This window comes from Mixophyes fleayi, chromosome 5 (assembly GCF_038048845.1).
Source record: "Mixophyes fleayi isolate aMixFle1 chromosome 5, aMixFle1.hap1, whole genome shotgun sequence".
NCBI classification, from domain to species: domain Eukaryota; kingdom Metazoa; phylum Chordata; class Amphibia; order Anura; family Limnodynastidae; genus Mixophyes; species Mixophyes fleayi.
In genome coordinates this window covers 92926285-92953533 of record NC_134406.1, presented here as the reverse complement: position 1 = coordinate 92953533, position 27249 = coordinate 92926285, and the positions used below count along the sequence as shown (strand labels likewise).

At 38.6% G+C, this 27249-nt stretch overlaps 1 protein-coding gene across 2 annotated transcripts in view; it reads left to right on the top strand.

Moving 5' to 3' along the window:
- Positions 1-23321, top strand: part of HERPUD2 (HERPUD family member 2) — a 34835-nt gene extending 11514 nt beyond the window's left edge. For both annotated transcript variants that reach the window (XM_075212550.1, XM_075212551.1), the window contains 7 exons: positions 817-894; positions 8736-8849; positions 10023-10180; positions 11737-11859; positions 13001-13312; positions 16607-16718; positions 17802-23321. In XM_075212550.1, the coding sequence (XP_075068651.1) occupies positions 817-894; positions 8736-8849; positions 10023-10180; positions 11737-11859; positions 13001-13312; positions 16607-16718; positions 17802-17963 (1059 nt within the window). In that variant the 3' untranslated portion in view covers positions 17964-23321. The remainder of the gene's footprint in view (positions 1-816; positions 895-8735; positions 8850-10022; positions 10181-11736; positions 11860-13000; positions 13313-16606; positions 16719-17801) is intronic.
- The last annotated feature ends 3928 nt before the right edge of the window (positions 23322-27249 follow it).

Here is a 27249-nt window from a genome sequence, read left to right as displayed (position 1 = left end):
AGGTATGTGTCCCAGGCTTCCAGCATTGTGTATATTAAAACACTAGGGAGAATGTGTAGATGTGTGGGTAAAGCCTCCCACAGGGTATTTCCCTGCGCTAACAAAACATGGTAAGGGTCCATGGTGTTATGTATGGAGAAAGAGAAGGATTGGTTCCATACGTAAGGCCCAGTCCTGGTCTTCTGATCTGCCAGTCTCTAAACAGACTGATCAAGAGATGCACCTGTGAGGTGCCTGTGAAAAAGCAGCTAGAATAGGCAATCCGTGTCTCAGACCTGGATAGGAGGTGAGTTGCCTCCTGAGACACTCTGCTGGAGTGAGCAATAATATGTTGACTGTGTGTTTGGCCACAAGGTCCAGCACCTGAGAGAGGGTCTTGCTAAAATGTATTAGCTAGTAGCCAGACGGCTAGGAGTTTGTTTGTTTTGTTTGCAAACTGGTGAATAAACTAGCTGTGATTCACTGCTGCTGTTCATCGCATCTTCCCCTGGAGATAGTACCTATTCCCCTGATTGTACTACATTGTTCATAGCTGAACCCTCTTCCACAACATGCCAATAAAATGTTAGGGTTTAGTAAATTATTATTTGCACCTGTTTCCATACAGCTTTAGAGATTTTCATTTACCATTTTTGCCTTCTGAGGGCACATAAAATATTTACACTGCATGTTTTTGTTATTGTAATTATAGCAATCAACCATGATTTTATCATTTTAAATGTGTAGATTAATAAATGTCCATTCTTTGTATTATATCTTTGTATAGCATAAGTTCTAATAATGATGACTTCTGTGATTTTATTATTTTCTCTTTAGTTGACCAAGGATCAGAGGCTTGTATATTCTGGCAAACTCCTCCTTGATCACTTGCGATTGAAAGATATTCTCAGGAAAGTAAGTTTTTAAAGCATATACCCTAGAAAATTGGAGAAAACTTGTTTGTTGTCCTAGTATATTTTTTGGCTGTATACTTTGTGATTATTTAGATCATTATTGCCCAATTAAGAAAACTATTACAGAGGTTTGTGTGTGGATATAATATATGAGAGGTGTACATGCATTGCATGGCTGTTCTAGGCTGTGGTCACTTTTGTAAACTGCAATGACAAATACAAGAACTATCGCTAAGTTGCCAACAAGCATTAGCATTTTTCAGTACATTTTAGGCTTAACAGTATTTTAGTGGTATAAAAATTAGAAGTCCAACGTACCTCAAATCTTTCTAGTCTTGTCAGCACTTCAAAGAAGTAAGAGTTATAGGCCAGGAAGACCATACACCTGGCAGAATATTCCTGCTACACCCAAACAGTCTTTTCAGGCCTAAAGATAGGAGGACAATTCGAGAGAAATCCACAATGACTATTGCCAGAAGTAGTCCCCACTAACACCAGTAGGGGGTAGAATTGTACAGTACGCAGAAATATGGACCCAAACTATCACAGATCAATGGGTTTTGGACATTGTAAGAAATATATGCAAGATAGTTTCACCAGTAATTTCTTTGTACAATCTAGGACTCTATCAACTCTAATAGAATTGAATGTTTTACAAAATATTTTGCAAACTCAAGCACTCTTTCTCTTTTGCGGTTTCTCTATTTCCTACAGGTTAATAAGGCACAGGCTTTTATATCAGACTTTTCCTTGCCAGGGAATCATCAGGAGCTTTTAACATGGTTATGGAGAGGCTCAATAAGTTTCTGTACTAAGCATGGAATCTGTGAATTCTGTCCTCACGGCCATCAGCTAAGGGGATTTTTTCACATCCATACACCTTCAGGATTTCTTTTTTTCATAACCATGTTGCAGTTCCTCACAGGACATTACTCAGCTTCTGGGTCAGGGGTCATCACTTTCAGTTCACCTGCTTGCCCTTTGAGAATGTTTACCAACGTGCTAGTTACTCTGGTGCTGGAATAAAATTAAGGGGTCGGGATATGGCTCTATTTAGAAAACATCATGCAGCTGGAGAGTTTGGATCACATTTTCAACTGCAGAACAGCTCAAGTGATGGCCTTTCTACAAGAACATGGCTGGATTGTGAACAGGACAAAAAGTAGACTCATCGCATCACTACAAATAAAGTTTCTGGGGATCCTGATAAATACCATAAAGAACAAAGTATGTATTTCAGAGGAAAGGTGTTTCAAGATTCAGACCAGGGGAGTGGACTAACCTATAGCTGACACATCTAAAGGCTAGTCAGCAAATATCAGTAAGATAGAGACTTTGATTGTTGGAAATGATTTCTTCCACCATAGGGATCATATCCTGGGCAAGTTGGCACATGCAGAGTCTCCAGCTGGAACTTCTTACCCAATGGGATCAGAGGCAGATTTCTTTAAATCGTGCAATTCCACTGTCAAGAACCAGCAGGAAATATATCTGCTAGTGCATAGCCCAAAATTAAAGACCAAAGCAATGTTGCTTTTAGAAACGGAGAGGATAATTATAACTATAGACTCCAGTTTTGCAGACTGGGGGATCCACCTTTGGGAACAGATAGCACAAGGACGTTGTCACAAAGCGAGAAAAGACTTCACAGAAATGTCTTAGAAATGAGAGCAATGTGGAAGGGAAGTTAGCCACTGTCATCTTCAACTAAAATGGAAATATCTCCAACTACTCTCAGACAACAGGACGGTTAAGGCCTTCATAAATCCCCAGCGAAGTTCCAGAAGCAGAACTATGATGGTGAAAGTAGCAAAAAATCATGTCCTGGGTAGAGAAAAATCTGAAATCACATAAAGCAGGCAAGCAGAACATAATAGCCGATTACCTAAGTTGAATTGGGCTCATCCAGAGGAGTGGACTCATGAAGGGTTCCAGCTATGAAAAGGAAACTTTTGGGTTCCTCAACTGGATATTACGGTAACAAGCAAAAATACCAAAGCACCCAGGTTCTTCTCTCGGCACAAAAGTCCAGGGCCCAAGTCTTCATTCAAACCCAGAACGGCTAGCTTTAATTACATGGAGATTGAGCAAGAGCTGCTCAGGCATAACAATGTCTCAGAGCAAGTAATCAATGCAATTTTGCACTTGTGAAAAGAAGAACTTCAGTAATTTTGTACAGAATTTGTAAGAAACTTATCACATGGTTCGATTCTAAGTTCAATCAAAAGGCAACAACTGTTCAACATATCATTGACTTCCTTTAGGATGGTTTCAGCAAAGGTCTTGACTTGCCTACACTCAAGGTGCAAGTATCTGTGCGGAGTGTATTCTTAGATACCAAAATATAAGATTTGATCAATTTTGTTTCCTCAGTGATGAGGTTCCTTTTTTCTATTAGGTCCTTTGTGGCTCCATGGGACCTCAACTTCATGCTCAACACTCTGATGTCTCGCCACTTTGAATCACTACAAGAGGTTTCTCTGAGATGGATAACTCTATAGGTGCTGTACGTGGTGTCAGTTACTTCTGCTCTTAGAGTTGGAGAGTTACAAGCAGTGTGGTGCAAGGAACTCTTTCTAAATATCTATGTTGATAAAGTGGTACTTGGAGCCAGTACAATATTTCTGCCTAAAGTAATATCCAAATTTGATATTAATCAGGAAGTCGTACTGCCAACACAACCTAGTGATGGAAAGAAAGCTGCACTCATGTACTTGGTAAGGGCAGTTTCCTTATATTTATCCAGGGAATAAGATTTTAGATGTGCAGTGTGACGGGATGGACCGCCTATGCCACCCTGTCTTTTATAGCTGGGAATCGGCTGGGCTTACTTTGCCAACGTTTACTTTCGTTATCCCAAATGCGCCCTCTTGCCGCATTAGGAGGGGCTTACATGTTCTGCCACCACTGGACTCCTTACCGGCATCCAGAACCGGGTTTCTTCTGGGTAACTGACGCTGCTAGCGTTTCTCGTTGCTGATGTACCTGGGCTTGTACTCCTGACCTCTTTCTATGGAGCAGGGAAGCTGTAGATGGATCCCCCCTGGCCTTTAACACTGACCAGGGCTGCATGGGTAGCAGGCAGAGCGGTGGTACCGGAAAGCTTGGGTCCAAACCTCAGAGACAGCCGGAGAACGGATTAGATTTAGGGTCTAATCTGCAGGTCACAGGATTACAGCAATACTGAAGATGTTTTCAAGCAGGTCTTTGAAGCAAATGATGTTTATTTGCTCTCACACTGGTTGGAGGTGCCAGTGATCAGGTCAGATGAAAATCTGAAGAAAAGTTTTACAAGCTAGTGCCTTTTATACAGTTTAGACACAGGCTATTTCTAGCATCAGGATATAACATGTTTACACAAACATGGATTTACATGCATTGTAAAGCCAATAATATTTACACTTGGCTATGAATATCTTGAAAACCTTGCTGTGATATCCTGTGTCTTATTTCAGAGGCAGGATACATACTAGCAAGTCAAAAGGTCTAACTGACATGAATACCTTCTTCAGACAGTCGCTGAATACACATTCCCACAGAACAACACAACCCCAAATAAGCCAATTCCCCACATCACAATACACCAAAGGCTTTATAAGCAAAGGCTCATTGTATGAGATATATACATCAGACATAATGAATTTCCTCTAGAAAGGCTAAACATAAAACAAATTTTCTACCCTGGTCTCAGAAATAAGGATTTCCTATCTCAACATATACACAATATCAAGCATAAGTGCTTGTGCAATTATATAAATAAGCACCATGTGCTATTTCCTTTAAATAAATTTATACCAGAAGTTATTTATGAGTGATCCAGTCACATACAGAAACAACTCTTTGTGGTCCCTTCAGGACTAGGAAAGGTTGTGCCTCTTTTAAGCAAGCCATTTTCAGAATGAATCCGAGAAGTAATTATACAGCCATAGGAAAGTAATTGGCATAAGGTGTCAGAGGTACTGAGAGCCCACTCTACGTGGGCAGTAGCAATATTTTGGGTGAGGGGTTAAGGCTTCAAAGACAGAACTTTGCATAGCAACTGGACGGATATCTATCCACGCCTTTTGTTAGTGATTATCATCTGCATGTGTTATCCTCTATTGACTCTCCATTTTAGACATGTTCTCCACACAGTCACTGAATAAATTCTTGATTATGTAACATGGGGTTGGTCTGTTCTTTCCCTATTGTGTTGACTGGGTACATTCCGTTGTCATGGAGGATTGAAGAGGAAAAATGCAAATCCGTTAATCCATTAATGGTAATTTCTTTACCTTGAAATTTCCACCCATATGGATATGGTTTGTTTTTCAGAGGAAGCTTGGGAAGTCACTCGGGCATAGGGGAAGAGGCCTTATATACTGTCGGGGAGTGTTTTTTTTTTTTATTTCTTTTTAGACTAGCTCTACCTAAACTGGAAATGGAACCTACTGATCGTAACGGCTGCCATGCAGTATTTTGTGTAAAAGAAAATAACGATATTCATCGTCTCTGACGAGAGGTGGCATTGTAGTGCTCCCATTATGCTAGTTAGCATACAGTGTGTGACAAGTGTAGTTATCCCTCCTCATGTTTGTCAGCTCTCTAGATGAGTGGGAAGACTCAGGAAGACTGATGTACAGGAAGGAGGCTAGTGTTGGAGAGACTCTGCTCCTCTCTCTCAACTTTCATACTAACAAGTCAAACAAGCATATCTGAGACTCTCAAGTGCCTGCCTGTCTCCTGTACATCATTCCTCTTTTAAGTTGTAAAATGTTTGTGTGCGTAGTCTATGTTTTGGGTGGACCTGCCGCAAAATTCTTAAGTATTTGAGACGAGGAAAAATCACTGTTGCAAATGATTTTGGGAATATAATTATTTAAGGATCTTTGGAACTTTTTATGTGGTCTCTAAATGGAAGCTCTCCTTCCCTTCCCTTGACCCCTGACCTGGCTCAGCTTAATTACCCATTGACTTTTCCTTCCCTCTCTACTTGCATTTTATTACAGTTTTTTGTTCTTTTCAAATATTAAAAATGAAAAACATTGGTGTATTCTCCATTATGCATATCGATTTCTCACTGTAATACTTACACCATTACTATTTGTGTGTGATGGACGTAACTAGCATACTTTGGTTCTCTAAATATAAGAGATAAGTTGCCGGGCCTTACACTTTTTGCAGCATGTTTAGGGATCCTCAGAATGAAAGTTGAGAATCCCCCTGCTCTAGACTTTGTTTTAAATAGCCCCCTGTTATGTCTGAGCTTAGCATGATGGTTCTAAAGCTTTCTTTGTTGACCCAGTTAAAGGTGTCTGATGCTTCAGCTGTGATCTCTTTTTAACATTCATAGTTTGATCATCTGAAATGTTCCAAAAGAATTCCTTGCTGTGAGCAAGTTTTACCAATTCACTGAAATGCTGATTCAGAACTACATTATCCCTTTTTTCTGATGATACCCTTTGATGTCAGTGTTGTTCTGCAGCACTTAACAGTCTAGTCCAGGCCTGTCCAACCTGCGGCCCTCCAGATGTTGTAAAACTACAAGCCCCAGCATGCTTTGCCAGTAGACAACCTGTTGATAGCTGGAAGGGCATGCTAGGACTTGTAGTTTCACAACATCTGGAGGGCCGCAGGTTGGACAGGCCTGGTCTAGTCAGTGGAAATGGATCACACAGTTGTTAAATGTGTAAGGACTCGCATACGTGATAGTTTTTTTGTTTCTGTCCTTGCTTTGCGGTGCTTACCACATGGTAAATAATGGGCTAAAAGAGCATTCTGTGTATATGCGCAAGTGCAGCAAAAATGATTGTATCAAATGGTTTTAGAGGAGGTAATGGGACAGATTATTTTTAGGCAGTCTTGTGTTAAATATAGGATTGGCAGCTCAGCCTCTCTCATTTTGTGATTCATAAGTGCATTCAAGCTAAATTAGGTTTGAGGGAAGTGAAAATTGTTACCTTGTACATATTTCAAAAATATCTTGTGCATCTTTCGTAAAATGTATGACTCAACCATATTTGATCACATTGCTGAAACAATTTATATGAACAGTATCCTAATGAATAGATCTTAAAATTACGAACAGAAATTTTAGATAGTTTTAACATTTCATAAGGCATAGAACAAGTAAAATAAGGAAAACCCAATGCCAAGTGTTGAGTGTAAAATCTATGCTTCAGCCATTGCAAAGAGATGCACATCTTATGTAAGTATGCTGGAACAGACCATTACTTTACATGCTGTTTATTCTTGTCATTCATCATGAACATTGTGTTTACTTTTCCACTAGGATCAATGCTCCATATTCCAAGTGATGTTGATGCTGTGTTTTTGGGGCGGAGTAATACACATTTGCACAGCTTTGCAGCATATGCTAGCAATATGTAAATTTAAACAAACTATCCTGTCATCAGACATAAAATTTACAATTTGCCTTGTAAATCATAGATGTAGGAGGAAATATAGCAAGGAAACAAGTCTTTCTGATATGCGCATGAACTTTGCCATGCTCTCTAACGAAGTTATTTAGGATTTTTTTTTTAAACAAACATGCTTGAGGGTGGTGGATAGCATGAGATGGGTGGTATTGAAGGGAAAAAAAGTAATTTGCATATGCTTTATATCAGATTGCTTATATAGCACTATGTATGCTACAGACAACAAGGGGTTAAAGGGGCTCTCTGTCTTTATATGACTTTAATATATTGGCTTGTACATGCCTTACTGCAACTTTTACCAAATACTTTGCTTTATATTTCTGGTGGCTTCTCTGTTTTAGCTGTGTCTGCTCTGCATACAAATGTAACCAGGGAGAAAGCTATTCTTTTATATCTCAGGTTATCAAAAATAAACAAATCTGTTTAATGATATAAATATATGGCTGACAAACACAGAAGTAAGGCAATAAGGTTATAGGAAGGTGTAACTAGAATATGCGTTGTATGGCAAATTCCATGTTCTCTGTGCCCTAAGCTCAGTATGCCAAAAAGTAAATTATGCATTAAATTGCTAAATTACGGTTTTGTTTGGAAACCAATACCCACTGTACACAGCCCCCTTACCCGTCATAGACACGTCATGCCCACCACATCAAGTTCCTTGCCCAGCATATCAGTGCTATCCCTATGACTGTAGCATGTCCACCATTCACAGCTAAGTTGCCAGCACATTAGTCTCCTATGACCACCATATAAAGCCCAGATGACCGCTTTTTGACCACCACAATCCCATGTTATCCTACCCCCCCTTCCCTCCCCATTTTTGACTATGGTATTATCTGCACATAAGCAGGGATAAGGACATGCTGCTAGTGTGCAGAGTGAGCCTATGAAGTGGAAGGCCTGCAATTTCATCTAACAGAATGGTGGGGTTTCTGTCCAGTGATACTGGTGTCTGTTTCAACTAACAGAACCACTTTAATAAAGCCCCAGTGGTTTCATATTGAAGCCAGGCATCTAACACAAGCAACAATATTTTCAAGTAATGAGAGGGCTTGTTGCTGTGATGGGGATAAGTGAAGCTGTTCAACTCCATGGAGAGCGCAGTGTCCAACAGGCTGTTGGTGGCAGTAGGAGTTAATCATAATAAAGTGAGTAATAAAATGTGATTGTTTTTTTTTTTATTATTATTATTTTTTTTACATAGAATACTGTCTTTCTTTAAACAGAAATGCAATGACTATGTTTTTTTGTGACCAAACTTCATTAATAAGAGAATGCAAATAAGATAAATGTTAATTAGGATTTTGTTATTTATAGCAGCATGACTGAGGCTATTGTGTTTTTTCAGAGCTCATGACAAAAGTATTAGATGTTTTGTCTTTATCTCTATGCAAACTGCTATTCTGATTTTTCTTTATAGCAAGATGAATATCACATGGTTCATTTAGTATGTGCCTCCAGGACCCCTCCAAACTCCCCCAAAGCAAGCACGAGAAGTGGGAGCACTGGAACTGCAAGCACCAGCAGTAGATCAGTAAGTTGTGACCTGTGGATAAGTTTGAAAAATATTAAATTACGTTAAAAAATTCATCACCAGGAATTTAAAAAATGAAATTTGACACCCGTTCATATTCCCACTATTGATCTCACATGTGGGTATATTGAGTAATGGGCATGGGGTCACATACATTTTTGTCCATGAAGCAGGGATCGTGGTGATCGCCAATGATTGAAGGTCCCAATGAGCATGCTGATTCATGCGTACACCCCTTCCCAATTTACCTTCAGATTTGTGATCTTCATCTCATAACAATCTTCTGAAAAGATCATAATTCTGTACACTCTACAGATATCTGCCTAAGCTGCTGTTTGTGAATGCATTTGCCCTTTACATCATTGATTGTGATTTTTAGGAAGTTTTTTTTTTTGGTTTTTTTTATGTAACCTCTGTGATTGCTGATGTTTAATGTTGTAGGGGATGTTTTTTTACATAATATTGCCATTATACTTCTAAAGTGCTCCCATATTCTTATTTTGTGTATTTATTTATAGAGTAGATAATGTTCATGTGTAGAATTGTGTAAATGAAAGATGGGCTGCATATATTTGGATAATCGCAAGATGAATTTTATTTTAGGGTGCTTTTTTAATTATTTAACTGTTTGTTATATTTTTGATACATCAAACTTGTAGCATGGGTGAGAACAAATGGGACTGTGCTGGTGTCATAAACAACATAGTCAAGTAAACCCACAATTTCATTCTGAGGTAAAAATCACACAAAAATTAGGAATAACTGGTCAGTTATTCGTTTTTATGTCTGCATAATGCTGACCTTAGCAGGTAATCTTGACATTATCCTGTATGTAAATGCATCCCTCTCTGAACAAGCACATTTCATCACAGTGAATTACAGTGACCTATTATCTGTGGTGATTTAACAATCAATAGTGAGCTAGCAGGAAATGCTACAAGAGCAAGTCCAGTAAGGTATGGAACTGTGAACCAATGCAGACGGGAAGTCATTCTGATGATCAAGGGCAGATTTGTACATGAACAGAAAATTAAAAAAGGTGATGAATTACTTTCAAAGTATTTTTATTTTAGTGATTGAATGCTCAATTTTGGTCATGATGGTAAAAGAAAAGCCACCCATAACGGCACCTAATACGTTTCAGAAATAATTATAACATGTGACTTCTTACAGAATTCAGAACACTCAGGATCTTCCCCTGCACCTGTCAGCCAGGATATGCCGTCCACATCCTCAAACCTTAGACCTGAGGAAAACCTGAGGCATCGCCATAGCTCTCATACATATATGAATGCCATGCACAGCCACTCCTTTCCATACAGTAGACAACAGTAAGTTAGAGAATGCGCAGCTTTGAATGCATTTTTTTTGAGGTTGTTTTTGTATAATTTTCTATATAACTTCTTCATTTTTCAGTTAAAGATTTAATTTAGAAAGTGATGGATTATTGATAGGTTCGTGGTTGTTCTGACATTGCAGGGAATGTGTCACCTTATACATTTAACAACTTCTTAGGTGATTGGGGATTTAATGACAGACGATGCCGGTCATAGTGAAATATTTTTATTTGCAGGTTTTCTTTCATTCACGTCTCTATACTTCTGGATTATTTTGTGGGGTTTTTTTTTTTGTTTGTTTTTTTTGAAGTGTTGCATTATAGTGGAATTCAAATAGAGGTGTTTGGTTTTGGCAGGTCTTGCTAATCAGTGTGTGTACTGCAATGGGGTGGTCACTTTTCTTTCTACTTTGTATAAATATCTATACTACAGTCATGGTTAAAAGTTTTGAGAATGACACAAGTATTTGTTTTCACAAAGTTTGCTGCTTCAGTGTTTTTAGACCTTTTTGTCAGATGTTGCTATGGTATACTGAAGTAACATTACAAACATTTTATAAGTGTCAAAGGCTTTTATTGATAATTACATTAAGTTTATGCAAAGATTCAATATTTGCAGTGTTGACCCTTCTTTTTGAAGACCTCTGCAATTCGCCCTGGCATGCTGTCAATCAACTTCTGGCCCACAAACTGACTGATGGCCGCCCATTCTTGTCTAATCAATGCTTGGAGTTAGTCAAAATTTGTGAGTTTTTGTTTGTCCACCCGCCTCTTGAGGATTGACCACAAGTTCTCAATGAGATTAAGGTCTGGGGAGTTTTCTAGCCATGGACCCAAAATGTCGATGTTTTGATCCCAGAGCCACTTATCACTTTTTCCTTATGGCAAGGTGCTCCATCATGCTGGAAAAGGCATTGTTCATTACTAAACTGTTCTTGGATGGTTGGGAGAAGTTGCTCTTGGAGGATGTTTTGGTACCATTCTTATTCATGGCTGTGTTCTTAGGCAAAATTGTGAGCTTGTAATTTTATTTCAGTATACCATAGCAACCTCTGACACAAAGGTTTAAAAACACTGAAGCAGCAAACTTTGTGAAAACCAATACTTGTGTTATTCTCAACTTTTGGCCATGACTGTACAGGGATACCCAGCACGGAGGCATTGCTGCCTTGCAGCACTGGCATCAATCACTGGATTCAAACCAGGGCCTTATCTGTGTGAAGTCTTATGTTTTCCCTATTTTTGCGTGTGTTACCTCTGGTTTCCTCCCACAGTCCTAAAGTATACTGGTAGGATAATTAAGTTTCTGACAATGTACCTTAGTGTGTGTGTGGTTAGGAAGTAGAATGTGAGCTCCATTGGGGAAGGGACTGATTTGAATGGTTATATTTGCTTTACACAGCGCTGCATAATATGTTTGGTGCTATATAAACAAAAATAATTCTAAATTAGAGCGTTTTATTTATTTTAAGCTTGTGTTTTTTTTTATTGATGACAGTTAAACTGTTCTGTGTAAGACTTTGTTGTTGAAACTTGGGGATTCACTTGTAGACATGTTGGGAATCCTCTTCCTGGACAAGGAGCACCGGCTGTATTTCCAGTATATTCGGTCCTCAGCCCTCTGCAAATGATGTGGTGGCAGCAGATGTATGCGAGACAGTACTACATGCAATAGTAAGTTGCTTTTTTTTTTTTTATTGACGTGGATATATTATGAACTTACACGTAACATGTTACCATTAATTTACAATATCAATACTGTTTTAGCTCCTGATTACTCTTTGAATACATTTTGATAGAAAGCTGGGAATTCATGTCTCAAACACCTATTTTGTGTGCAGTAGAGCTAAACATTTTGTTTTTCTAATTTATACATGCTGCTTGCAATTCCACTGAGTATATGTTAATCTAATCCCCAATTTAGTATATATAATTATTTAAGTTTGTCAGTACAGTAAATAACTTTCTACCTACATATAGTATATATCAAAAGAAAACCATTTTAATTTTACACATGCCACATCAGGGACGGGCCGGGCCACTCGGTCAGCTTGCTATTAGGGCCGGGGGGTAGGCTGGCCAGCCGCCTCCCCCCCCCGGATGCAAAATACAATACTTTCCACCGCGGCCGCATCTGATGACATCGGATGCGGCCACGTCAGCGCACAGGCGGTCGCATCACATGACAGGGGATGCGGCCGCGTCATCAATGACGCAGCCGCATCCCTTTTCATGTGATGCGGCCGCCTGTGTGCCCCCCGGCCACGCCTCTCCCAGCCCGCCCCTGTGCCACATACTGTTCTGTACTGCAGCAGGGCTGAATCTGATCGTTTACCAATAAGAGGGATAGGTAATCAACAAAAAATTGACAAATATTTACAAGTTTTGTCATTATTATTTTTTTTATTTTGACACTACTAATAATTGCAGGCTTCTCAAGACAGCATTTGTCTGTGTTACCAGGTAACTTCCTCTCTACTACACCCAAGTTGTATTTCCTTTCTAAGACACCTGTATTAGTATTGGGGGGTAGAGCAAATCTGTACACATAAGTCCCAAGTTTTGAAGAGGGTTTAACCGCGCTAAATAATCCTGTATTGTACGTGCTTTCAAATGGTACAGCCCATTAATATGTATTATTTGTTTTAAATATTTTTTTTTCTATTACATTCTAGCCTTGATTTGTTGGGTGTTTGGTAGGGGGAGGTTGCTCTTCATTCCGTATTGGTTTGCATCACAGAATCAGAAGCATAAATACACATGCTATGCTATTGTGCAAATCTAATGTCTTCCTCTTTTTTCTTTCACCTTGTAGTCAAGCAGTAGCCTCCAGCCAAGGCACACTTGGTATTGCAGCAACACAGCCAGCTGCAACTGCCACTATAAACTCCGACCGCCCCCCTCCAAACCCTCCAAGAGCAGCTCCAAACATTGTACCAGAGGCGAATCAAAACGTCCAAATGAATGCTCAGGGAGGTCCTGTAATGAATGAAGAAGACATTAACCGTGATTGGCTTGACTGGATGTACACAGTGTCCCGAGCAGCTATTCTCCTCAGCATAGTGTACGTCTATTCGTCCTTCAGTCGTTTTGTCATGGTGATGGGAGCTATGATACTTGTGTATATGTAAGTATAAACCCAATCAGAAGTGTGTGCACAGTTGGTGTTCTTATGATCTTTCAGCATTTGTTTAATATACATTACATCTGTTTTAGGGTTAATGGAGAAGTACCACACTGGACACCAGAGTAGCATGGCGCTGAAGGATGCTGTGTCACTCTGTTGTATTGAATTCCTGATGGTTAAAGATGGATAACCTCTTTAATATTCACTAATGTATATATTTGTTCTAAACTTTAGTTATGTGAACAGTTTGATATTTATTGCTATCCAATAGATTGTTTGTTCATTTGTTTTACTTTTTAGTGGCAAATGATTAAACTAAAATATATGGTAAATATTGGATATTTGTTTACAGGTTCATTAGGTTCAAGGCTGCATTTCCTGTGTAGTTCGTGGATATAGATAAAAGCAAAAAGAAGTTACGCTTGAATTGGTATTGCATAGTAACGTTTGTACCAAACCCTGGAAACATTTGTACAGTAATACTTTCTATGCCTTGTGTAATATTTACAAGAGGAGATGCCTCGCAGAGATCTATATTGCATTGCTCTGAGTTGGGTATTAAGTCAAGGTATAAGTCTTGCAATCACTTGGGTAGGAAATAGGATGGAAACAGACAGGTTAAAAATATTGAAAATTGGGCTCGATTTGCAAAACATAATTGGTAACTGAACTGTATAAAGACCAAACCACTTGTACAGATTATGCTGTGTTAGGGTTTCTTACATTTATAGAATATGGGCAGGGAGAGTTAGGACTTGGGAAAGTTTTATAGTCTGGATTAGGGCTTACACTTCAGTTGAGTGTAATGTTATCACTTGGGTTGATTCATTTTTAGGATTTGGTTATTGATAGAGGTATAAATATCTAAACTAAAACTTCAAATAAGTCTTATTTGCCCGAGGTGATCTATGGATAACACGGCCAAATAACTTAAATAAGAGCCCCCACCCTTTAAAACAAGGCGTCATTTATATTACTAGAACACCAGGGGGCTTAAGAGAGAAACCTCATCTAGGCTCGATTACCAATTTCCTCACTGATGGGCCCACGCATTTGCCCTATTGGCTGAAAGCTTTAAAAATACAAAAACCATGCTGTGACTGGATCACTATTAAATAACTTTTGGTAAAAAATTATTTAAAGCAAATACCATAGGGAAATTATTTATGTAATTGCATGTGCACTTATTTTTTGATATTGTGTATATTGTGAGATACGAAATCGTTATTTCTGAGACCAGGGGAAGAAATTTGTCTCGTTTAACCTTGCTATAGGATATGCCTATTTCTGATGTATATATCTGATACAATGAGCCTGTGTTTACCAAGCCTTTGGTGTATTGTGATGTGGGGAAGTAGCTTGTTTTGGTTTTTTTTGTTGTTCTGTAGAAATGGGTATTCGGCGACTCTCTGAAGTATTCATGCCAGTCAGACCTTTTGACTTGCTAGTGGGTCTCCTGCTTCTGAAATAAGATCCAGGAAATCACAGCAAGGGTTTTAAGAATTTCATAGCCAAGTATAAATATTAGTGGCTTTGCAATGCATGTAAATCTATGTTTGTGTAAATAGAGTACATCCTGATTCTAAAAATAGACTATTTCTGAACTGTTTAAAAGATGAGCTGTGTGAGCATGTAAGTGTTCTTCTGATTTTAACATCTGACTTGATCACTGATACCTCTAATCGGTGAGAGCAAATAAACCTCTTGCTTCTAAGACCTGCTTGGAAACATCTTCAATATCGTTGTGTTCCTGTGATCTACAGATTAGACCCTAAATCTAATCCGTTCTCCGGCTGACTCTAAGGTTTGGACCCAAGCTTTTCCAGTACCACCGCTCTGCCTGCTACCCATGCAGCCCTGCTAGTGTGATAGGCCAGGAGGGGATCCATTCACAGCAACCCGGATCCATAGTAAGAGGTCCGGAGTTACCAGCCCGGGTACACCAGCAACGAGGTAGACTAGCAGCGTCGGTGACCCAGAAGGAACGTGGTTCTGAGTGCCATAGAAGGAGCTCAGTGGTGGCAGCATTATAAGCCCCTCCTACTGTGGCAAGAAGGCGCATTTGGGATAACGAAAGGGAACAGTGGCAAAGTAAGCCCAGTCGGTATTGTATTGGAGAAGATGATGCCCACAATTCTAAGTCTATTTAGAGCCTATGACCTGTATCAGTCTACAACATTACCATCCGTTTTCTGTCTGTGCTGGTGGATTCAGTGAAGGTGGGGGAGGTAGTAAAACGCTGTTCTTAATTGAATTGGTAGTGGCTTTTGTTTCATTAGAGGAAACGTTTATTAACTATGTACTGAGCAGGAGTTTGAATCTTCCATTTACTGTCGGCGTTGGGGAGTGCATGGTTTTCGTTCTGTAACAGTAGAGACCCCTTTTGGGATATATGTAGAAAGTGACAGGTCACTAAATAAGTTATACAACACCTGCACATTTCTGATTTTGAAAGTGAATCGAATCATCCAAATTTTAAGAAAGGACTTGTATTGGATAAAGGAGCTTTTTTTCCCCCCATTTTTCGTATGAAAAACATATTAAAAGCAAAACAAAAACATGTCTTTAGGTCTAAGTGTGAACATAAGGTACTTTGAACATCCTTTCCTCCGATCTCATGTTTTAGTTTAGTTGTCCTCTTGTCGCATCAGCGGCACTATAAGTATATATTTTGTTTGACATAATGCTTTCCTGAATACTCATTTCATTTATCAGTTATTTTCTGAGTTCCCGTTTCAACTGTTGTGACAATGTTTGTTTGTTGTGCTCCTTAGTTCTGGGAATCTCATTTGATGCTTAAAAAAAAGGAAAGAAAGGAGGTGTTCCTATACTGCTAGTTTAACATTAGTAGAAAGTAACATTAGTATTCTCCTATAAAACCAGAAAATCATTGCAGGTGCACGTATGTGTATTGCTCCTTATTTCCATGCTGTTAAGCCACTGACACAGGTCGCCCAAACAAGTTGTTCTTTGGGACTTTAAAGGGAAAGTAAAACAATATAAAGTCATACATCTTCACGTTAACTTTTGCATAAGTAAAACTCTTGATGGAGGACTACAGGTAAATTACACAGTATTCCATTTAGCTCCCTGGGTGTTTATGCCCACTTCTTCTTTGGGTCTTTGGAGGTGAGGCAGACCGCCAGATTGGGCTTTAGAGAGAAGGATTTTGTATTTTTGTCTGTAGAGAGAAGTAGAATGGAAGCTTAAACATTATATAATAATCAGTATTGAGAACTTGAATAGTGTTTCCTGTCTCAAATTCCAAAATGACATGTTGATTTTAATGCACAGGCACCAGGCTGGATGGTTCCCTTTCAGACAAGACGATGGGCAGCCACGAGCACAAGAGGATGCAGCAGATGTGAACCGAGATAGAGTAAATAACAATGATCTTCTGGAGATGGTAACTTACTGAGCTTAGTTCTACTGTTTTTACAGCTGTGTATCATTTATTTTGCTAAATCTAGCAGCTGTGCATCCAACACACGTCTCATGTGTCATTGTTTTCAGAATCTGATGCATATGTGATATTATACTAGTCCGTTTTTAATAAATATGACCATTCTTAAACCAGAACACGATAGAGGCTGTATATCAGCATATATTGCTTATATAATTAATTTTTCTGTTGCTAACCTGGTTAAAAGAACCCTCACCACCATGGATTCTTGTGGAGTTGAATATAAAAGTATATCGCGGGTAAAGTTCTCAGTTCATATTGGATATCATCATCCTTTATTTATATAGCGCCAACAAATTCCGTAGCGCTTTACAATTGGACACAGACAGTAACAAAACAATACTGGGTAATACATACATACAGAGAGGTAAGAGAACCCTTCTCGCAAGCTTACAATCTATGGAATCATAGTACATTGTCCCCAAGAAGATACTCCTAGTTTAATATTTAGCACAGCGGAGGGCAACAGGCGGCTCCGCCAAGCCATCGCCTGCAGCCCCCCAGCCAGCTGTTCCTGATCTTATCAGAATGCAGACAGCCAACTTCTGTGTGGTGTGATCACCTCTGCACAGTGCAGGGGAGATCACACGGCATTCCCGGGAGAGGAGGGGGGGGAGTGCACTGTGCTCTACATATATCCTGCTCAGTATAAAGTTATTTTGTGCAGCACATCACTCTAATAATGTAACAAGACAGGTACAGTATTTTTTACTAGACAATGCTAAGTGCACAGGCAGAGGAGATGTCCCTCATGGCTTTTATTTAGCTATAGCCATTTTTGCCCCTTTCTCTGAATTTGTCATGTCGAGAGATACATACACTGATATCCCCCAGATGCTTTTGAACATAGCTCAGCAAGTCACTTTGCATTCAGCCATTTTCCATGCAGATACTGTACATACTGCGTTTTTTTATAATAAAGGGTCAACAAAGTATTTACCTGCAGCTTTTGGTGAAACTCAGTTGTGCGCACAGTTGCTACTGACGATGTGTAACGTAGTAACCTCAGTTTGTGTTCTGTTGAAGGAGCGGCATATGGATGAAGGAATGAATGAAAATGCAGCAGGTGTGAGAGGGGAAGAGGCCCCAGCAGTTCCACGCCCAGGACTTGTGGCTTCAGCATGGTCGTTCATAACCACACTCTTCACATCACTTATACCCGAGGGCCCCCCACAAGTTGTTAACTAGACTAACTGTCATGTGACTGTAAATGCAGGAAAAGGGAGAGTATTTGAAAAAAAAGTGCATTCTCAAAACAATTGATTTTTTTTTTTTTTATATTCTAAAAATGTATATGGTCCCTTGCCATTTTTACATTCTATTATTAATATTTAAGCACAAACACAAACGTTATACCCTTTTTATTTTATTTATAATCAATTTCTCTTTTTAAAAGAGCGTTAAAAAGTAGATGTCTTCCATTGCTATTTCCTTTTTGTTTAACTGATCAAAATTTTTCTAAAGTCCTACTACTGTCTAATTTTACATATTCATCTTTTTTTCATATTTAGTTATGCCTAAGCTTCAAGTTATGGCATCTATTCAAATGTGCAAGTTATTATCTTGTAACATTTGGTGTTGGATACATGCAAATATGTTAATAAGCCTTGTAAGTACGTTTTCCCACCTCCACACAGACTTTTTCTGCCTCTATTAATAATGCTTTATTTCCAACATGGGCCAGCCATTTTGTGAGGATTGACATTTGGAGCAAGGCCTGGTAAATTTATCATGCTTGGCTACTTTGTAGGAGCCAGTAATCCTCCAGACATTTTCATATGGTTTACATGAGTTAAAGTGGAAAGAAAAGTTGTTTAAAGCAGCAATTCCATAAAAATTAGGTGTTTTTTAAAACAGAAATCACATATAAAAAGCAGCTTGGTAATTGGCTCTTACCCTTGATTTATTTCTTCAGACTACTATTAATAATTGATACTACTTTAGATTTTCCAGTGTCATGTGACTACCATGGCAACAACAGTCACATGGCACAAAATGTAATGAGTAAAAAGACTTTGTCACTCCCCTCTGAGATCTGTGACATTCTCCCCTTCCTTCTCCCCCCCCCCCCCCTCTCTGCCATTACATAAGGACATACTGAGAGTCACAAGCCTATGTATCAGGCTATGTATCATTTCTGTGTCTGGAAGCCAGACCATTCTTTTTGTGACAGCACCCCCTTCCCCCATCTCTGCCATCACATGACATTCTGGAGAGCTATATGCCCTATTGGAAATGATCTCTAGGAGGATAGCTGAGAACAATCTCTATCTGATGCATGCTTAAAATATACGTAAGTTGATATTTAATGAAAAAAACCGTTGTGGTATTGCTGCTTTAATTCAATGTTGTACAATTAAAGAGACAGTAGTTTAAAGTCTAATAAACATCAAGTACAGGTGGTCTGGCTGCTTCCATCTCAACACAAGCTTGTAATATTAATTTACAGTTTATTTGAAGGTTATCTATTTCCCAGTATTGGTTTTCTGTACTCGTCTTCATCATTACTGCAGGATGTCCTTTCCTTACATTCAGTACTTAAAATCTGGCTATTTAACATTAAGCTTAGTCAGGTTTTCTGAAATAGTAGGGCATGTCGGTTGTCTTCAGTTTGATTTTCCTCTGAGCAGTTGGAATTTAGTTATGTATGGTTATAGATGAGTGCATAGAATGTTTCAGGCAAATAGTATATGCCCCAATCTAGACCCATAGGGGCATATTCAGTTAGATTGGCGGTCTGTGATTACGCACCGGAACGGACAGCGACCGTAATAAGCGGTACCACAATAAGGCAGATTTTTTGTGCACACCCCATAGGGTTGCAAAGGGGAATCCGCAGTATTGCGGTACCGTATTACTTTGAGTAAAGCGCAGCTGGCGCGTAATCGCGGACCACCAGACTAATTGAATATGCATATTCAGTTAGTTTTGGTGATCGCGGCTGCACGTGTAAAGTGACAATATGTTACTGCAGCATGCCGGATTCCCCTTTGCAATCCTATGGGGTGCGCATGGCAATCCACAGTGTCCTGGTAACGGGACTTGTGTAGCCGCGCGTAATTGCGATCACCAAACCTAATTGAATATGACCCATAAATGCTACTGGGTACATAAAGCTACCAAAAAAGAAATTCAGTGATTGCAGAAGCATCTTAATTCATAAATTTCTCCTTTAGCCAAGCAGTTAGGTACATTTTTAATATAGTGTTTCAGGTATCTAAAATGTAAAAGTTGATGGAAAAGTAGAGTGTAAGTATACAGCTGAAAGATACGACTTCACAAAGCACGTCTGTGTAAGGAAAATAATGGTATTCTTTCAAAGGAACAAACTAGACGGTCACTACTGCTGAGGCTTTCTTCTAGCTATCAGTATGTTGGAGAATGATCAGAACCTCAGTACAGCACAATATTGGAGTATTTTAAATGGAAACTGAGGGCACCTTAAACCTCAGTGTTTACCCACAATAACCAGTTTCATTATCTTCATCTGTTTAAGACAGTGTTTGTATGTATATATTTTTCTTTGCTGAAAATGTTTATTTGCAATATACACAAAGTGCAGACATCCATTTTACTGGCTGAACCAACATTAGTGGAAATGCAGTCTGTCCTTGGCATCATTGTCATTACTGAGGCATGGAGCGTTAGACAATAAGTACATGTGAAAGAACTTTGGTTTCTTTATGTGTGTGTGTTTTGACTTTTGTAGGGCCTGCTTATGGCGTATATATGGAAATCATATGTTAGGTCATGCTAGTGCACAACAATGGTTTTTGTCTTTTTGGCAAAACATCTTAAATCAAGCTCTGTTACATTGTTCCCTCTCAACAAGATCATAGAATCTAATATGAAGAAAATTATGTTGCTATTGATTCGCAGTATATAAAACTGGACTTCTCATACTCGTTGACTTGAAGGGGCGGTATACGAAGAAAGTACTTTGTATTGATATATCCAGTTCCTCCTATCAGAATGTTTGGGATCCTCAAGTGGTCTCATATCATGGAGCTTGGAGTATTTTACATCATAAATATGTCACTCTGTTTGGCTTTTCTTGTGACCCATTAATATAATTGGCTACTATGCGGTCTTGTCTACCATTCATAAATCTGCATGAAAAACACCTGTGTGTCATATGAACCCTTTCAAAATGCTATCGGGACAAGCCAGTTTCATAGGTGGGATGAAATAATTATGAAAGCAGCGGTGGTAGACACTATTGTGACTATTAAAATTCCGGCAAGAAAGAGAGCGACATTAAAATGCTGAAAGTAGTAATTGCGACATGTCAAAAATGCAGACTTAGTGGGATGGACGTTACTTAAAAGGGCTACACTTACATTGCTAGTATTAAGGAAGCGATGCAAGGACTAGGCGCCTGTATAATGGTTTTTTTTTCTACTAAGGCTTGCACAGGTACCGAGTCCTTGCATTGCCCCCTTAATACTTGCAATGTAAGTGTCGTCCTTTTAAGTGACGTCCATCACACTCCCGCCTTGTTCGGCTGTCTGCCTTTATATGAGCCATGCCGGAAATGTTGTGTGTAAGTATTTCATTAAGTCTGCATTTTTGACATGTCACAATTACTACTTTCAGTTTTTTAATGTCGCTCTCTTTCTGGTTGGAATTTTTCTAGCCGCACTTTAGTACCCCACCTGAAAGCAGTACAAATGTGCAATCCAGTCTGTTGGAAAACAAAACAATTGTTTGTGCAAACTAAGTATTGTGTTAAAAAGTATTTTATTTTCAGAACGTTTTAAAGTTTTCTCTTCAGTGTAGTTCAGTGACATCTAGAATATGTTGTATGGTCACATGCTGTACATGCAAGTAAAGTCCCAGAAATCGGTTTGGTTCAAAAACAAAGATGTCCTTAGAGTGCAGAGTGCTCTCAGTTGAATTTGGTTAGGGTGTGAAAACTTGAATTGGGTAGACACCTGTAGCCAATCAGATCAGCAGCACAGAGGTGAGTCTGCAGATCATGTGTATGTTCTCTCCATGTTCTCCCCATGTTTGCGTGTGTTTCCTCCCACAGTCCAAAAACATACCGGTAGGTTAATTTGCTTATATCAAAATGGATGTGTGCGTGTTATGGAATTTAGATTGTAAGCTCCTATGGGGCAGGGACTGATGAATAACTATATATTCTCTGTACAGTGCTGCGTAATATGATTGGAGATAAATAAACAATAATAATAATAATGGTTGCAAGTGAAAAGCCACAGGCTGAGTGTTAGATAATCCAGCAGTAGCATGAGGCTCCTGTCACACACCTCTATAAGAAAGTTGATACATCTGCTTTGTTAAAATTGTACATTGAGGGGGAGGAGCAAGTTTTAAAGCTGGATATATCAGCAGAGTGAAGACATTGTTTTATTTTGCAGTGTTATGGTTTTATGCAGTCATAACAGTTCAAATATTTTTTAAAGGGCTGACTTTTACTTTTATTACCATTTTAATATGTTTTCACTTTTTTTCTTCATTTTTCTCTTAGATATCCAGATGTCTAGATCTGGCATTAAAATCAGGCTGGGGATTTTACTTTGCAGTTTGTAGCATCAGTCTTCAGCTAGTAGAATATGCAGAAAAGTGAAAGAAATAGTGGAGCAAAGTCTCTTTTGGACGCCTTAGGAAATGATCTCTTGGTTACCAACACTAAATAGTTTTTATTCCCCAAGAAAATGAACGTGGACCTTTCATCCGGTATTACATAAAACTGCCCTGGTATAGTTAAAGCCTCCAATAACAATTGACAGTTCACTAGGAAGAGAAACACATTTTTGCAGTTTCTATCTCTTTCTAAAACTACAGTAGTACATTTTCTTTTCTGAAAAAATCAAAACATTGCCTCATTTGCATTTTGAAAACAAAGAATTTAATCATTAATCAAAAATGGTATAAACTGTATGTACTGTTTAATCTGATTTGTATTTTTTATTCATGGTGAAAGGTCCACTTAGAGGACACTTATACACTGAAGTATCTGTATCAGACTTTTCTTTACCCGGTTCTGCAACAGCATGAATCTCTTAGATTGTATTACACAATATTTTTGCTTTGTATTTGCTTTACAATGAAACATTTCTACTATATATAAACACACAAGTAGATTTCAAATTAAGAAGATATTTCCATTTTTGCTACCTGACTGGTTAAAAGATGGCCTAATTTACATTACAATTCTAAGTATTTTCTACAAAACACACTGCATCAAATTGCAAAGTTTATTTGGAGAATTTAAAATTTTAAAAAAAAAATAATTATTGGATCACATGCAAATCTCCGTGTGTAATATGCATACATTAATATACTTATAGCTGAATTGACTTTTCTAGAATGTGAGATATTGAAACGTTAAGAGAGAAATTAACTTCTTAAGTGGTTTTTGATTATTTTTTTGTAACACTTAAAAGTGTGTAAAACATAACCAGTTACATACGTATCTTATGCACACAGTATGTTTTATGTAAATGGAAAATATGTAAGAAATGAAAATCTGTAATTATGCTGTTTTATAATGAAAATAAATCTGTTCTCAAAAACTGCAAAGTGGAATCTGAATCTTTTATGGGTTGTGTGTTTATTGGTAGCTGTTCCCCAAACTCAAGCTATAATTAGAAATGACTCTGAAACACTTAACTGTTTAAAAGTTTCTCTGCTGATCTGAGAGGGTTGTTACCTTGCACAGTGGAAAAAACAAAATGTAATAAGTTTGTACTTCTGTGTTTCGTTGTGCTTTTATTGCAGACACAGCAGATTAAGACCAAATTATTTTACATTGCTTATCCCAAATATATTTATAACTAAAACCACCTCCTATTGTCTGCATGTAAAATAGATTGTGATAGCTAACATCTCATTCTAGATAATTGTTGCTCTGTATATATTTTTCATCTATGCACTATTTTGGTTTGGTCTCAGTTTGTGAACTGGTAAGATATTAGGCACCACTGTTTTATACAAACTGAGCAGTGGACAATATTATTGGACTTATTTCTTGAAGAAATGCAAATGTTGGGCAATTTATCTATATATCTGCCACATTGAACAAGTAGCAAAGCGAACAATATAAGGTCCCAATCACTGCTTTAATTTTTAAAGGATTTCTTATGTCAAGATGTGAAGACTAAAATGACACACACTTTTTCTACCACTAGATGTCACTGCAAACTCAACGATCAGTATTGCAGTGGCTGAGTCATTCTCAGAATAAAAAAAACAGCTGTGAAAATGGCTAAATGGTATTTAACAGTCAATAAGGTACTTTCTGTCTACACTATAATATCTGCATGTTTCCATCTTTTATTTGTAATTGTCATTTTCCTACCATTTTTTAAAATCTCCCATAGAAGTAAACAGTACAGAAATAAAAAATACAGTACATTTAGAACAAATTGTATCATTCAGTGACCTCATTTCCGTTAATTCCTATGTCAACACTTTTAAATTTACTTTTGCCTGCCAGCTTAATACTACTAGAAGCTTGTCTATATGCTACATGAAATAGAAGTACTTGTGGATGGTTTGATAGGGCACTAAGCCAAAAATAAGGCTGTCGCCATTTTCATCATCATTTATATAGCGCAAACATATTCCGTAGCGCTTTACAATTGGGAACAAACCTAGTAAACTAATAACCATCTTCAAAATAATACACAGAAGAAGGATGTTTGTACCTTTTCATTACATCACAAGCGGAGATTGTATGGATCAACCACAAGTGTGGCTGGCTATACAAAACAATGGTGCAGATTGAAAGGTAACATTGTTCAGAAAAAACCTTTTGTTTCATGTTTGTATGTGATGTCATGTAGGTCATTTGTTTTGTAGGGGGAACCCTGTAATATAATGCTGTATCAAATGTTGATGCTTTATAATTTAGGGGTGATACTAGTAATTAGTAGTAAGGTAACATAGTTATGATGTGGAAATATCACAAATTTGGAGATTTTTAGTGGTGTTCATAGGGTTGAAAAAAGTCAGTGGTTCAACCTGTTATAGATTCTAATTAGAAATGAGCTGGCTCAGATTCTGCTAATCCGAGCCCACCCGAACAGTGCGGATCCGAACGGGATCCGAGCACTGTTCGGATATTTCCGGCGGGCAAAAAATTGAAAACGAGGCTCTGTCGTCCAAGTCTCGCGTCGAATCTTGCGAGGGGTGGGAGGGAGGGCCCAGAACAATTCCATCTTGTACCTCTTTTTTTGGCATTATGTGCTCAAGCTACCTCGGTGCAACCTTTTGGCCTAAAAACAATATTGTGAGGTGTTCAGAATAGACTGGAAATTAGTGGAAATGATTGTTATTGAATGTTACTGAGGTTAATAATAGCGTAGGAGTGAAAAAAAAAAACAAAACTGGTTTTTAGCAGTTTTTATGCTTTTTTAAAAATAAATCGGAACCAAAACCTTTCGTCAGGTGTTTTGGCAAAACAAATCCGAGCCCAAAACCTCAAGCTAATCAGAACCCAAAACCCAAAACACTGAAAGTGGCCGGTGCACACCCTTAATTCTAATTGGGCTGACCCAGAGGAAAACTAAGCAAATACACTATTGACACAGTTGCCAATCTAACCTTCACAATCTGGTGTAACTAGTGACTTTATGTGCTCTATTCATCTTTCTGTCCACTAGTCATTTTTCATTTTGGATTTCCCCAATTGTATTCCAGTTCATCTGTAAGTAGCATAGCTATTACCTAAGGGCATAATCCTACATTTATCTACATTAAATCTGTCAAGTTGCAACCAAGTTTGCCATTTTGTCTAAATCTTTCTGTGCTAAATTCCATACATAGCTTGGTGTCATCAGCAAATATAGATACCTTCTATTCTAGGCTATCTACATTGTCATTAATTTTATAAAAAGCAAACATTACTTATTTCTGTGGTACACTACCATTAACTTATGCCCCAGTCACAATGTTCTTTTTAGAAATACTCTTGGTTACCAAACTTTCAGTCGTGTTTCTACCCACGTGCATACTTTTCTACCTAGACCAAGTACTCTCATGTCCTAGACTGATATATGGAAGGCATAATCAAGAGACTGCCATTTTAAAGCAGTTCACTTATTTGATTTGTAGTACAGAACCGGCAGAGCCCTGGGAAACTCTGTTGCATTTAGCAGCCCCCAGGGCTCTGGTTAGGGGTCCCTGCACTAGGTGCTAGTGTAGCTCTAAATTGTAATTGATGTTATGTTTGATCTGTGTTTTTACAGAAGGTAGGGTGGATAAGTGTGGTCATTTTTTAAGCTCACCTTACTGCTGCCTTTGTACCTAGGGTAAAGGGATGGGCAGTTTTGTAGACATCCACATGGCAAAGTATAAAAGTATAGCAGTCCATCACCAACTAGTAGTGCTATATATATATATATATATATTAGCACATTGTCTATATGCAACATGGCCTACATTATAGATCTGCACATACACATGTACACAACTGCACTGAGCACGGCCGCGGTTCATCTGATGGCACTGACCACATCCATTGCTCGTTTTGAAGGTGAGACTTGAAAGCGCGTGTCTTGCAAATGCCTTATTTGCAGCTCATTTGTTTCTACATGTAGCAAGAGACTCCTATTCATCATCATTTATTTATGTAGCGCCACTAATTCTTGGAGTGTGGGAGGAAACCGGAGCACCCGGAGGAAACCCACACAAACACAGGGAGAACATACAAACTCCTCACAGATAAGGCCATGGTTGGGAATTGAACTCATTGATCCCAGTGCTTTAAGGCAGAAATGCTAACCACTTAGCCACCGTGCTGCCCAGACTCCCACCAAATCCAAATTTGATGTTAAATGCTATTTAGTGTTGCATGTTATCATCATTTATTTATATAGATCCCGCTGTGCTTGCGAGAACGGTCCTACAAACGGAAACCCCAAACCGCGAAGTGCGCATGCGCGAAGAAGACGACGCGGCCGCGTCCATCCCTCTGGATTATAGAGTCATCCAAGACTCGAAATAACTGCCGAGGATTGGCACATTTGTGCAAAATCAACTACCGGGTAAGCGATCCTTTGGGCATACTTTATTGAGAGAGCATTGTGCCTCCAAGTATCAGACTGTTTTTTGGCATTAAGAGGCCCTCGGTCTTGGAATTAGTCCTCACTATTAGAGTAATTATTTTATTAAAGACATTTCTTAGCTGTACGAGTAAGAACGGGGCACCTATTCTTACATATTTCTGATCAGTATTTATTTACGGAATTCAGTCCCGTACCGCTCGGGTTTGGTGTTAATCAACCACCATGGATTGCAATTAAGTGGTTCACCACCTCATTTATCCCCGGAAGGCTGGATCTATATGGATATATGTGATTTATTGCTATAGCTGTACACTTTGTGAGTAGCGGTAACGGGACATCGTACATTGAAATACCACATGCATAATTTTGTCATTGAACAAACAACCATTTGAGAATTGGTCACAAGCAGCTTGTTTTTAGTCTGCACATGACTGTATCAT